Source organism: Apteryx mantelli, chromosome 15 (assembly GCF_036417845.1).
Source record: "Apteryx mantelli isolate bAptMan1 chromosome 15, bAptMan1.hap1, whole genome shotgun sequence".
NCBI classification, from domain to species: domain Eukaryota; kingdom Metazoa; phylum Chordata; class Aves; order Apterygiformes; family Apterygidae; genus Apteryx; species Apteryx mantelli.
The window spans coordinates 10,402,972-10,417,454 of NC_089992.1; the positions used below are offsets into that span (position 1 = coordinate 10,402,972).

The window sequence follows — 14,483 nt, forward strand, 5'->3', positions numbered from 1 at the left end:
AAGGGGAAGACCTCATGCAAGAAAGACATTATTGCAAAAAAATCAAAATCACTTATCCTTCCTCTTGAAGACATCCTTATCCTAACCCATTCTCAACTCTTCCTACCATATCCACAGCCTTCTCCTAGCTCTTATCTCTATTTCTTTCCCTTCTTTTTACATGACAGTATAGGTTCGCAGCCCAGACTTGATCTCTGTGCTGGGCAATATGTAGCCAGTGAGGAACTGAATGTCTGTATTACAGAGGAAAAGCAATGACAGCTTGCATCAGTGGCATATACACTCCTTCTCTGAGGCTCTTGTGAAGTAATTTGAGATGACTTTTTTTCCTTTGGGAAGGAGAGCTTGGATTCTCACTAAGAACATAACGTAATAAGAACTTAGAGACAGCTAACAGAGAAGAGTTGGTGTGTGTTGGAGGCCTTTGCGGGGCCAGGCTCACCAGGTCTTAAAAGCTCAGGACCTCAAGCAGAGTCTTGCATTACTTGCAAGTTGAGTGGGCCTTGCATCCAGGAGAACATCTTATGAAAAGGGAGGGGAAATTGAAAAGAGCAAAGGGAAAAATGAGGCAGGTTTGATAACAGATGGTTATGAAGTGATCAGCAAGTTGCGGGGAGTTTTGTACTTGACGGATGTAGTAAGGGAAGATGCGGAAAGCGATGGAGGAATGGTGGAGCAAAACCTTTAAATTATTCTAAGGAAAAAAGTAATAGCAGTGAGGGTTTCCCTGGACTTCAGAGTAATCCAGTGTCAGAATATTAAATTAAAGGACTGAATGGCATTTTTCACCCAGACTCGTTTCATTCAATTAGAGATTGATCTCCAGTGTTTTTGTTGCCGTGTAAGGCTAGGTCATAAAAGTTAATGGCATCTCCGTATGTGTGTTATTCACTATGTTAGACTGTCTTCCACCCCACTGGGATGCATGAATCCTATTTCATGGCTCCCTCAAGCATTAGATTTTATAGGACACCAAAGACTGTAAGAGACCAGTGTTTTGCTTTGCTGCAGATCATGTACATAAACAAGTCTTGCAAACACCCTGGAAGAAAAGTGCCTCCAGCCTCCTGTGAGATAGCAATGCAGTCAGAGGCTGCAGGATTGTCCAGGTTTGCAGGTGGTCACCCTGATTTGCAGGCATGCCACCAGACTGCCCAGGAGAATCAGGTACTCTGCTCCTGCCGTCCTAGAGAGGAGGAGACTGTCAGCAAGTTATGACAGGGGCTCTTTGATACCGTTCTTGTGGAGTGCTTAATCCAACTGGGTGTGGGCTCTTAGCTGCTACCTCAGTACAAACAGGCTACAATAACAGCAGCAGCACTGGAGTGCTTCTCCTGGTGCCAGCAATGTACCCTTCCCTGAGGCTGTTCTCAAGTAGGCCACGCAGGCCCACACAGACCTTCTTCAGGCCAGGCTCATTTCATATGGCCTTATTCCATTTCCCCTGGCAGACTCTTCCATCTTTATTCCAGAAAAGCTGCATTCCCCTTTCCAGTCTACTCCTGGGACTTGTGCACCCATCACTTCTCCTGTCATCCAGAGATACTCTTTCTGTCCCGTTCCCCCTCCTGCCTACATGATCTGGAGCAGCTTCCAGTGGGGACACAAAAGCAAACTGTTTCAAGGTGGCATTTAATCCTTTGATGTAGCTTTGTTGTTAGTGTCTGGATTGAGTGGCCCAGAGGACACATACCAGTATTATTTTCCATGCAAACAATAGCATTAATTAAGTACATTCTGGGAAGGGGGTGTGAAAAAGACACAAAACAGCTGTGACTCCAGTTAACATACTGAAATGTCATATAGCCCTTTTGTGTATTCCATAGGGCTTTTTCATAAATGTTTAAGAAGAGAACAACAATCTCTGCTGTGTATATACATTGTGATTTCCATTAAATAATTATGCCTTCATTTTATCACGCCTAGATTTTTTCTTTTTGTGATTTGTTTTTCTTTTATAGCAGATAAAAAAATGATGGCCTCAGCATCCACAGCAGGAAACCAGCAACTTTATTCCCAAGGAAGCCCGTTTCAGCCAGGACATTCAGGAAAGACTTTCAGGTACTGTAGTCCAGATCCTGAAAGTATCAGCTTCCGAAAGTGGGGACAGTTCCACTTTGATTTGGTAGAAACAAAACAAACCTAAGGTTATAGGGCTTTCTTTACAACATGAATGATTTTTTTTCTTTGTGCATACTTAACTCTTACATGACATTTCAGCACTTGGACTAGGCTTAAAAGTTGAGAAGATTAGGATCTCTCTGTTAGAAATAGTGAATGGTAAATAGATACTTGTTGCTGTGATATAATTGGAAAAAGCTAAGAAGCAGCAACAAAATCATGAGGGGAAGTTTTAAAGGTGATTGGGGCCAAGCCCACAGATCTGACTGAGGAACATTCAACCGAACTAGTTGTTTTGCACTTCAAGTTCTCAGTAGTTCTTCAGTCTGCAAGCTGCCTTGGAGGACACCATCTGTCAGTGATCCAAACCAGCAGGGAAACCACTAGTAGTGGGAACAAGGGACGTTTCATCCGTAGTCTCTGATGAGGCCTGGATGCAGGCAGGAACAGTTTTCCAAGGCAAATTCAGAATACATATAAGGTGGCATTCTGATATTTTCTGAAGCATCTTTGAGTTATTCAGAGTGGATGTTGCTCCCTACCAGCTGGCAGTACGGATTTGGCTAATCTGAAATTTAAGAATTTGCATGCACTTCCAGTGACTTTTTTGAGAATGTGGTAACAGCTATTATATTTACCTCAGTATCACTATTCTTAGTATTCCAGTTCTAAGACAGTAATACTGAAGTTTATTCTCCTGTTTTAGATGAAGCCAAGGTTTTGAAAGTGAAGAAAAAGCCATTCAGAGGCTAGCATTGTCAGTTCCAGGCATTAGAAATCATCTTCAAACTGTAATTTTGTTTAATCAATGTGTTCTTAAAGTTGTAATTGCTAATAATCTCAGTGGGGAGAAATAAAACTTCTGTGTTCATGTTTTGTCCAAGTGAAAACCAAGAATAACTTTGGGGGGCAATATAACAGTAAATTAAAATGTCTTTTAATTGGATATTGTACATTACTGGACGGTTGACTTGCTGCCTTGGGGTTTGGCTTATGGTTTATTCATTTCCTTTGTTAATTTTCCTCATGTTTAACTGTAGCTTTTTTTATACTACATCTCTATTACATCAAGCAGTGACACATCTGCCAGCATTACTGCCCTCGATAAACTGTCCTCCGTTAATGTTTTGCAGGCGGGAGTGTTAGGTTACTGAGCCTGGGCAGACTTTAGGCACCATCTTGCAAACTCCCGGTCTGCAGGTGTATATTCCAGGTGCAGTGCAAGCCCGTTAGGCAAGGCACTCACCAGCCTGGTTGGGAAGGTGCTGGCAGCAGGGCCAGCGCTTCCCAGCAGCTCTTGTGTGCCTCCAGAGTTCAGCCACAGTTAGATGGACTTTCCGATCCAAATTTCCCTTTTTGGACACTCTGTGGTAGTAGAAACAACAATAATAATACAGACTCTGCAAAGAATTTCTAAACAGACATTTCGCTTTGGGGCAGCTAGAGAAACACAAAATAGCAAATCTTCAGTGCCTGCCACATTTTGCTTACTGCTCTGGGGGGATTCTGTCAGTCTCCTTAGAGGATTCAGGATTCCTGTTTCCTCTCTGCTCAACTTTGTTTACTCTTTTTCCCAATCGGGTCTCCTCTTTCTCTTTAAAATGATTGTGAAAATAGACAGTTGGGATGGGATTGGAGGAAGGGCGAGCTATTTTAATTGATATGCAAATGCATTTGTACAGGTTGTATTTTTATATATGTATATATGCACATTCACAATGTGTGTTTGCATATATTCAGTAGGACAGAAGACTTCCATGAGAAGCAAATGGTAAAGTGAAGCAGTCCCTTGGATAATTTTCCCTCTAATGAGGAATTTCAGGGGAATTTCTCTGTGGTAAAACTCCGTAATTAGGGAACAGCTAACACATAGACAAATTCCTTTGGAATTATTTTTCTTTTTAATTCCAAAGCTTTTAACCCTAGTTTATTTTTATTCTTTTTTATTCTTTTGCCTGGATATATAATTTTATGCTGTTTCTTAGCATCAGGTGGTGAAAATAGGAATTAAAACACTGCATTTTTAATATATAACACACTTTTCTTCATTCCCCTAGCAAGAAACAAATAAAGAAGTATTTATGCATATCTTCTTGTGCATCTTAATGGGGGAATGGTATTTAAGCAAATGCTTAAATACTGTTGACTGTAAGCACAAGTTTAAAATGAAATACCAGCTTGAATACTCTCTGCACAGTTTCTTTAATGTATTAGAAAATAAATTAATATGTAACTAAGTGTTTATGCACCATGTGTTAGACTGATTTTATTCTTGCAGGTCCTTTCAAAGAGATTATAGAAGTCTAATTCAAAATAATTTTGCCCTCTGTGTCTATTTGAATAAACATTTTAGCATGCCAAAATGTTTGGTAGTTTTTTGATGGTCTTAAGTAATTTTTAATTAAGACAAATTGAACATACTGATGTGATGATTATCAAAATTTCAGTATCTGGAATACAGTAGGCTCTGTTTTTGCTTCCTTAGTTCATCCGTGGTACACGTGCCTGGTGTGAACGACATCCAGTCGTCTTCATCAACAGGCCAGAATCTGACCCAGATATCTCGCCAGTTAAATCAGAGTCAGGTTGCCTGGACAGGAAATCGTCCACCTTTTCCAGGACAGGTATTGATTAAAGGTCTTTTTATTTTCATGGTCATTGAAGGTTTGCAATGTGTACTTTTTATAAAAGAATTCATACATCCCATTTATAATGTGATTAAATATACTTTGGCATTATCATTTGTGCCTGGAGAGAAATCAGTTCCCTCACTTCTGTTCCTTGACAGGTTATAAAGCTTGAGATGGCTGCCCCGTGCATAACTGCATTTAGTTTGTAATAGTCTTTGTAATAGTGGCACTTGCTATGCTGTCATAAATCCCAATAGAAGGTCTCAGTCTTGCACTTATTTTTGTGTGTGCACTGAAGTGAAATAAGCAGGACAGCTGTTAGGCTTTAATATTAAGCCTGTGCATTAAATCTTTCTTGGACCACGGCCTAACACCTGGCAATGTTACCACTGTTAGCAGTGTCACCAGAAAGTGGAGCATACAAATCCAGGCAGCATGAATCCACAGCCCGTTGCCCTTTCATGAGCACTGCCCAGTGCAGCTCACGCAGCGTCGTGTGCCGCAGAGTGAGGCACCGTCTGCTCAACAGCACAGGGCTGCGAGCCCTGAAATCCCCGCTAGTTCTGGGTAATGGGAAACACCCTGTTCTGAAACTCTTTTAAAGACAGAGAACATAAAATAACCACATTTGATCTAGCATTAATGCTGTTCATAATCACTGTTGGCTTTCCATTGGTCTGTAGGCTAGAATGGCACACGAATAATGGCAGGCACTAAATAATTTTCAGCAATTGAATTATTTGCATGTTAATTACATTGCTGCTGCCCAGCCCTCACTGTGCCGTAGTTGTTCCACCACACCTGTTTAAAGAAATTCAACTGAAACATTGACACATTTTTCATTTTTGAAAAATATGGAAAAATTGCTAATAATGACTTGAAAAAATTACTCATCCCTCTGATTGTCCAGGTGCTGTCCTAGTCAACAGAATTTGTGTGTGAATGTAGGGAATTTGGAATTCCTTCATTCATCCTAAATAAAATAAAGCAAGAGTTAAGCCTTGCAGAGGTGACATGTCGTGCACCCATTGTCATTGTGGGAACCTTTAGAAAAGCATGATGGCTTAGCTAGGAATAGAGCTGAAAACTTAATAAGCATCTTCATCACATTATATGTCTGTTGGGATCTGTTCCCTCGCCCCCCTGCAACTCCTCTGGGTTTGTCCAAGCAAATAGCTCTGCTTGAGTGCACTGATTGCCAATAACAGTGCACATCATTAAAAGTACCCAGAGATGTAACCACTTTTAATTTCTATTTGTGGAACTGATTAGGCAGTGAGTTTTTCTTGAAACTGCATGATTTGTTCATAAGGGGAGAATTGGGGAATAATTTACAAGCAGATTCTATCTGTAGCATTGTGTATTATTGTAGTACATGGTTTTGGGTGAGACATTTCACCTCTCTTAGTCTCCATGTACCTCTTTCAAAGCAGTTTTGTAGTGTTTCATCATTTGTGTAACATTCTTGGAGATCCTGTGACAAAGCTGTTATATAGATGAAAGTGACAGCAAGATGTTTTTTAATGCCCTTGAATTAACTCAGATGCCCACTTAAAGTAAAATTAGACTGTTTCCTCCCTCCTCCCAGGGTTGGTGATTCACAGTCCTTCCCAAGCCTTTTACAAGGCAAGATAACTTTGCTCCCTGTACTTCTTAAGTGGGGAGAAAAAGCAACTCATTAACTTTGTAACTTCTTTGGCCATTTCCAAGCACTGCAGACTGATCATCTGAAAACTGCACCTATTCTCTGGGAATTTGGGTAACTGGGATTTTACTGTGGCACTGCAAAAATCTGGCAAATAGAGATAAATTCTTTACAGCTGTTCAGTTTGGGCTTAATTCTTAGAATAGAGGTGAAGGAAGTCAGGTTGTTGCAAACAGCTCTGATACTGAGTGCATGTGAGTTGACCAGTGGGAGAGCTGTAAGTGCTGGTTTATAATCAGCTGTTTTCCTCATGCAGCAATAAGTTGGTTTTGACAGAAGTTACATATTGCTGAAACAGGGATAATGTGCCTGCTCGCATCTGCAGAGTTTATTTAGCCTTTGCTTTATGTTGTTAAACCTTGAGTCTGCTGTGCTGCTCCTCAACAGTAAAACTCATTCCTTTATTTCACCCCTTTTTCCTCAGCAAATTCCATCCCAGTCTGGCAAGGCTCAGTCGTCACCCTTTGGGATTGGAACAAGTCACACTTATCCAGCTGATCCATCATCATACAGCCCTCTTTCCAGCCCCGCCACCTCTTCTCCAAGTGGGAATGCCTACTCTAGCTTAGCAAACCGAAGCGCAGGGTTTGGTAAGTTCTAAATGACACAGCACACAAATGCACTTAAAAATTAAACTCCAGTATTAACTTCATTTGAAATCATCAGGCTTGTTCTGGTGGATTTGTTGTTGGGAAACCCTGAGTGTAAAAAGGGTTTTGCTTTCTCCTGTTGAGCACAGTGGTCTGGGATGACCTGTTTTCTCCATACTACATCTCTACCACATCCAACAGACTTCAGAATGTTGTGATGTTTTGTGATACCATAGTACTTCTTTTTTTTCTTTAAATAACATCATGAAAGATTCAAAGGTTGCTTACTCCCCTAGTACATGTCCTCCCAGGCTGTGACTAGAAGGTTTGGTCCCTTTCCGTTTCTCAGGAGAACACTTAAATGGCACAGGCCAATTTTTTTATTTATTTATTTTTCAAATTCCTGTCTGCACGGTGTTGTCCTTTTGTCCAGAGATGACTTACTGGAGCTTAGCAGGACACAGGATTTTCTGTAGCCTCACTGTACCCCATCTACTAACCTAACCAGAGAAGGTGGCACGTTTTAAAATGGTTTTATTTTCCTGTTATATACTAATTTAGTGGCTTTCAGACTATGACTCAATGAGTGAACCAGAAAGGCTTGTTAGGTTTTCTGCACTCCACCTGCAGAACCATATTCAAGAGTAAAAATTTATAGACCAGTTAGTGATAAACACATGTGGAGTCCATGAAAAATGTTGCTAGTTGATAATCTGCAATTTCAAGAAGCTTAGGTAGCATTGTGCTTATTTATGTAGTTTCTCCCTTGTCTATTGAGAATAAAATTGAAGTTCTCTTGCAGATTAGCCTCACTCAAGAGTGTAGACCTGTGCTGCACTGCCGGGACTAAGTGTATTGAAATGGAACGCTTCCCACAGAGCTTATTCATGACTCCATTTCCACTAGGCTTTGTACATTTGTTTATGAGACAGCCTGCATTTCAGGCCTAAACTACTTGGCAAGAACCCTTTCACCTAATGAGAAACATTTCCTGACCTACATCACTTTGGATTCTATTAATAACACAGCCTTTACAAAGACAAATGTCTTGAACCTCCAGCTGGCAATAACCATTTTGCTGAAAAGAAGCATCATTTGCCTCATTGAGTTAATTTCAATATGTTGTTCCAGGGAAAAAGAAAAAAAAAAAAAGTTGCAGCTTTCTTTTAAAGGATAACTTAGGTGAATTTTATTTTGACCAGCAAAATGGCTACAGGATTTCTGAGTCAACTGAATTATTTGTTGTGGTAGGGTCAGTAAGGGAAGAGATGTAATTATCTGCCTCAGGTGTGTTAGAAATAAGCCACTACAGCCTGTTTATTTTCATGGAAAATGTTTACTTTATCTGTTTTGCTTTAGCTGGTAGTCAAAAAAGATTGGGTTAAAGACGAGTTCTTATGTTTTCTGTAGCAATGACTATGGAGTGGTGACTGATTTTTCCATTCTTTCTATCATTCTTTGTGAAAACTGTAGATTCTGGTTACCAGAGACCTGACATAACATGGCACATGGAAGCATCTCTGTCGAGTCACTCTTACAGAGATCTCAGCTCTTGGTGGAGGGTGCCAATAATCTGGGAGAACCAGATCAACCAGCCTTGGTTCTTTGCAGGGAGGGAAATAGGCAAAAATAATAGGAGTTATTATTTTTAAAAAGGGGGGAGAAGGGAAGGGGGAGAAGAGAAAATGTTTGGAGGGAAGGCAAGCTTGCTTGCTTGCATGCTTGCCTAGCAGCAAGTTTTCTAAAATGCTAACTCTTAGAAGACGACACTGCAGGTAACTAAAATAGAAAGAGAACTACCTAAATGTTTTATACATTTGGAGCCAGTCTGTAGAAGTACAGGGTAAAATCACACAGAATCCAGTTAAATGTGAGTGGTGACTGTACTCATAAAAAGTGTATGTGCAATAGGTGACTGAAGTAATGTGCGTGGCATCATGTTTTTTCCAGTAGACTATTTGAAAGAAATCCCTGTCCCTGAAACGATCGTTTTAAGTGTATCTACCATAAAATCTTGCTGTTCTCATTACTTGCTCTGAACTTTAAATGGCATCACACTTTTAAGAAACCATCAGCATATGAACAGGATAATAATTTAGCTGTAAGTTGCATGTTATAAATAAATCATTTTGCAGCTTTAATATTGAAGGACAAGATAGCCCTGCAAACAGCACTCTAAACAAGTTAATGTCTGCATTTAAGACAGCAAGGCTGTTGATATTATTGTTTTTACATCCCTTTACAAAGTCTGAAAGCATGCTGCTTAGGTGAGTAGGTAATACTGCTCCCACTGCTCTAGCAAGAAGGAGTGTTTAAAGAAAAGGAGCATTCAGACACTGTATTCTGTTTGGTTCTTTTAGTCAAATGACAAATATTCCCTCTTAGTGATTAAAAAACAGTGGGAGGATGCTAGAAAATTGTCTTCCATTGCCTTGCTTACAATGTCACTGTACATGTTGCTGTTAGCAATTTACTTGCTGTGTCTATGCAGCCATGGCAGTGAACTTTGCTCTCGGGCTGCCCTGCAGCCTGCAACCAGTGCTGAAACTCCTTCGGCTTCCAACCTCCAGGGGCAGGTGGTCACTCAGGGTCTTTGCTCTGAAACTCATTTACAAACACGAGTGTTGTTAAATGAGGTCCCAAAGGCAGGCAGGCATTTTGAAGGAGCTGCTCTCTGACATCTGCCTTTTCCCTCCGTCCAGCCGAAGGTGGTCAGAGCAGCAGCCAGTTCCAGGGGAGACCTTCTGAAGTCTGGTCCCAGTGGCAGAGCCAGCATCATAACCAGCAAAGCAGCGACCAGCATTCGCATCCACAGCCCAGTCAGACTGAAGTGTTCCAGGTGAGGAGAGTTCGTTGAGCCCAAAGTCCCTGTAAGAAGCTCTCACTGCTGATTCGAATAACACTGGCCCTCAATGAGCTGGGGTGTTAACAGGGCTCGTCACAAGTACCTTTTGCTGTGTGCTGCCATGGGTTTGCACTGATAATAACTGATGTTAACTAGAACTTAGACAGTTTTGTTTTGTGCCGAAACGCGGCAACATTGCTGGTTTAAATTGCTTTGTTCCCTTCTTTTTGCTCCTTTTACTTGAGGCTTCAGCATTTTGTAGAGAAGCCATAAAATAGTCCTGACTACAGTTACTTTCTTATCCTGGTGCTGACCTCTAAAATCCCAATTGAGTCCAATTAGGAATCAGTCTAATTCTCTTTGACAGTTCAGGCAGGAAAGGCGTCTGATACTGCATAGAAGATAGTGGCCACTAATTTTTTAATGCTAAACACAGTCAGATATCATACAGCTGGCAAATAATCTTCTTCAGCTACTTTTTTAGTGTTAAGTGTAGTTTTAAGCCTTCACTACAGATGGAGCAGGGCTTTATATGTTAACTAATAAGGTCCCTGTCCTGGTATAGCTCATTTTTCACTTAGATTAAGAAGACGTTTTGCTACAAAATGATGCAGATAGATGCAGAAAACACAGTTCAGGCCCCAAGCAAGGTTTAGAAGTGGGGCACCTTATTATCTTTTACTCTTTTTAAAGAGAAAATTTGCCTGCAAGATCAGGCTCATGCTCAGTTGTCAGGAATGCAGCAGAATAGGCATTAGCCTGAAAATGTTCCTGAGTGAACCATTGTTTCGCACAGGAACAAATAAGATCACTACATCTAGAATAACTACCTGCATGTTTTTGCCCTATGGCCCAGGTAAGATAAATCAAAGTTGCTTCTCTCTGTATAAGCAAAGTGTAGTCGCTTTGCACATACTTTAACCCAAAAGCATATACAGGTTAATTCCAGTGGAACCAGTGGCAGCATGGTTCAGAGTTCATAGAATCAGAGGGCTCCAAGGAATATCTTGCTTTTGTTTAAGGCAAATGCTGTGGCCCAGTGAACATCTTACGAAATCAGTGGAAGGGAAAGAAAGGAAGAATTGGACTTCACCTGCAGAGTTCTTGGAGGTGAATTTGCATTTGGAGGGAATTAAGCTAATAGCTGGATGTGCTGAGAAAGTTGGATGAGCTCAGTTCAAAGGCCTCCAAGAAGTTGCTTGGACTATTTGTGCTGAAGCCAGGCCTGGCTTGGCTGGACATAAGGAAAGAGGAAAACTCAAAAGGGGAGCCACCCTGCTGAGTCTTTACCTGGGGAGACCTTGGCACAGAGGCCCCAGCAGCAGAAATGCCTTCAAAGATATGGAAATTTAAACAGGGAGAGGCAGCTACAGCTTCTCCTTAGCTGATGAGGAATGTGGGAAAACATACAATAAGTGCAAGATTTGGTCAGAAAATGCAGATTGATCCTGGCGGCTGAGAAACTGTGCCAGCTCTGTCCATTGCCTCTTTTATCACCATTGACAGGGGTGCTAAGGATCCTCAGATGGATTTCAAGTTTTCTTTATTTTGGGGTAACTCTTCGGTACGCAGCTGCTCTTGCTGCTTATTCCTTCACAGAGCAGATCTTGTGAGCTTTGTATTTGCTCTTTAGGTTTTGTTTTATTGTAAGGATAATGATCCATCCCTGGCAACACTTGGCTTTGCAGTAAGAGCTTATTATTGTAAGGGTTGACAGGAAAAGCAAGCATAAATTCTGGTTTTCTCAGCAAGGGATGTCTTTTCCCTGTGGCTTCAATCTCTGGCTGGGAAGGAAGATTGAGTATTTTTGAAGCCTCCTGCAGGGACCTCACTTGGCTTAAGACACGTGGGAGCAATTACCATGAAATCCCCTTTCTGCTGAGAAGTTTCCTCCATTGCCTCTGCCTTTGTGAAGCACATGAGAGCTGCTTGGTCAGCTTGTTAGCCGGGGGGAGCGTCCAATCTTCAGCATTTTTCAGAGGACAAAGAGCAGTAATATGCTTGCTTACAGAGTGCTAGTGAGAAGGTTAGACCCTCCACAAACCTGCACTGATATCAGGGAGCTCCTTTCAGTGCACACTGGGTAGTTCTCCAAAACCAGGTCCTTGAATCAAATTGAAAAGGGGAGGGTGCAGTAGGGCTCAGGAAATGACCTGCTTTTAGTGCTTGCTTGTATGAGATGTTGCATACTTCCCATATCGCACTGCCCTCAGTGAAATCAGAGGGCTGTCTTCAGCTCTCAGAAGGATTTCAGAGCCCATGAGGAAAAGGGACAGAGGAATAACAAGTCCTTTCTAGTAAGCCCACTAACTGCTTTGTGTTCCTAGAGGATATCCCACAGGACACTTCCCCTCGTTCACCTTCTGCACAAAGACTCTAAGGTGATTTGGAACACTTTGCCCTGAAGAATAAGTGAGATGCACAGGCAGAATTATCAAGCATCTGTTTAATGTCTTCATGTCATCAAAAGATTTTATTTCCTATGCTGAAGAAATCACTGGGAGGGTAAAAGCAGCTTCTGCCTTGCCCATATCCCTATGGCTTTGAAGTTTGTTTAATTATTAGTAGCATAGCTCCTCAGCCTCTGTTAAGCACTTGTCACTCCAGAGTGTCCTTGAAGTTATCAAGTCCAGTGATTTCCCATATCTTAGCCTGTTGCCACAGACTACTTCCGTTATGTTTGGGAATTGCTTCAGCCTGGGAGAATTGTATAGGGTTGCTGAAATCTGGCTTATTCAGAGGAGCAATCCGAAACCTCTGTACCACTGAAATCCCACGTGCCTTTCAGAAAAGCTAAAGCAAGACATAAGCAGTGCATAAACCTTAACCCAGCCCCCTGCACAGGTCTGTTTTTCGCCTTATTTATGTAGCCTTTGGTCTTTTCTGGTTTTACAATGAAAAGATGAACAGGAAACAGTTTGTGTCTGGATAACATATTAGAAAGTGACACTTCACTTTGATTTTCCTTATCATGCAGGACATGCTGCCAATGCCGGGGGATCCAACGCAGGGTACTGGCAATTACAACATTGAAGATTTTGCTGATCTGGGCATGTTTCCACCGTTTTCTGAGTAGCTTGTGAAGCAGAAATGAAGTTCTTCTCCAAGGCCATTTCAGTGTATTTTTGGCTCTGCTTTTTCTGTGTTGCATTTCTGTAGAAGCTACTAAAACAAAAGTCACATTTCTCATATATCAGATAGTGGTGTAGAGCTTGCTCTCTCCTCCTTGGGGTGCGTAAGTGCCAGCAGAGGAGTTCCAGCACTTGTTGGTGTTCATTGACAGTTCCTTTTTTTCATTTGTATTTTATTGTCATCTACCTCAGAGATGAAAAACTTTGCTTGATTTAAAAAAAAAAAAGAAGTCTCTGAGTCTTAAATATTTGAATGTGAATGATACCTAATATTCCCCTTGGTAATTTTTAAATAAATAAAGAAGTAACAAAGACTAACAGAGAAAAGGTAAGGTAATGTCTTGTTACAGTGCCTACCGTTCAATTTCGATGCCTTGCTTTAAACTTAAGTTTCTGGAAGCAGACACAATATGCTGTTTTCTTTGATCCTTGTAGTTTTTAAGTCAGTTTAAATGTGAGATTAACCAACATAACGTAGGCCTCTGACCAGAAGATTCAGCTCCGCCTTTTCTAACTTAAACTTGAATGTGTGTACATTTTGGTACTTTATGTATATCTTGTGCTGTATGAAGTGATTTCCTGTACTGGTTTCTTTTGCCTTTAAAAAGGGTCCATTCTGGAGCATACTGAAAAGGTTGGCAATGTATGTGGAGGATTTAGAAGCTGGAGGATTCTCCATCACTTCACATAGTTCTTACTTTTAATTCAGGTCGTTCTCTATTAAGAACAAACATTTACTTACATAAGCTATTAGTCTGTTTTTGCACTGAACTGAGGCCTATAATTCTATCAATTTCTCACTGGTTGCTTTAATTTTTATTGTTCTTGCTTTCCCAAAATGATTGCCTCATAAAAATGACTATAAACACATCCAGATCATCATTTCTGTTTTAGTTGCATATCCCTTCTGTGAAATACTTTTTTATACTGTGAAAGCTCACATTTTAACAGTGCAAGGTGGTGGCCTATTACAACAAAATCATCCGAGCTCATTTGCTACAAGCAGCGAGGTGGTTTTGTAGTGTACGATGTTTTTAGAGCAAGTTGGTAGTAGATATCAATCATACTGTTGTCCTCTGATTACACAGTGATGATAACCTGAATTTTTGCTTGGATTCCCAAGCAGTCCCTTCTGTTTAAACCTACTATATGAGATTTTCAGCTTACCAAGTGCTTGGAGGCTCTGACTATTCTGAATGCTATATGCTTTTCTGCAGAGGTAAGCTAATTACCTTCCTCTTGGGCTAATCATCTACTATATATATTCAAGCAAATTTGTTAGAAAGATTTTTATTTGATATTGCATATGCATGATGAGTTACAGAGGTTGGGTTCTAAAATCAATGTTTTTATCCATACCGGTTCTCTTGGGATGGGGGAGAAGGAGTCACTCATAAACAACAAGGAACCCAGGATTTTTTTAATAACCTTTGAGGTATGAAAAGTTGTAGCCAGCCTTTG

The 14,483-nt window shown here is 40.8% G+C and overlaps 1 protein-coding gene across 1 annotated transcript in view; it reads left to right on the top strand.

The window, feature by feature from the left end:
- Positions 1-14,000, top strand: part of ARNT2 (aryl hydrocarbon receptor nuclear translocator 2) — a 109,625-nt gene extending 95,625 nt beyond the window's left edge. The window contains exons 15-19 of the mRNA XM_067305215.1: positions 1,962-2,061; positions 4,607-4,745; positions 6,881-7,046; positions 9,749-9,885; positions 12,869-14,000. Of these exons, the coding sequence (XP_067161316.1) occupies positions 1,962-2,061; positions 4,607-4,745; positions 6,881-7,046; positions 9,749-9,885; positions 12,869-12,967 (641 nt within the window). The 3' untranslated portion in view covers positions 12,968-14,000. The remainder of the gene's footprint in view (positions 1-1,961; positions 2,062-4,606; positions 4,746-6,880; positions 7,047-9,748; positions 9,886-12,868) is intronic.
- The last annotated feature ends 483 nt before the right edge of the window (positions 14,001-14,483 follow it).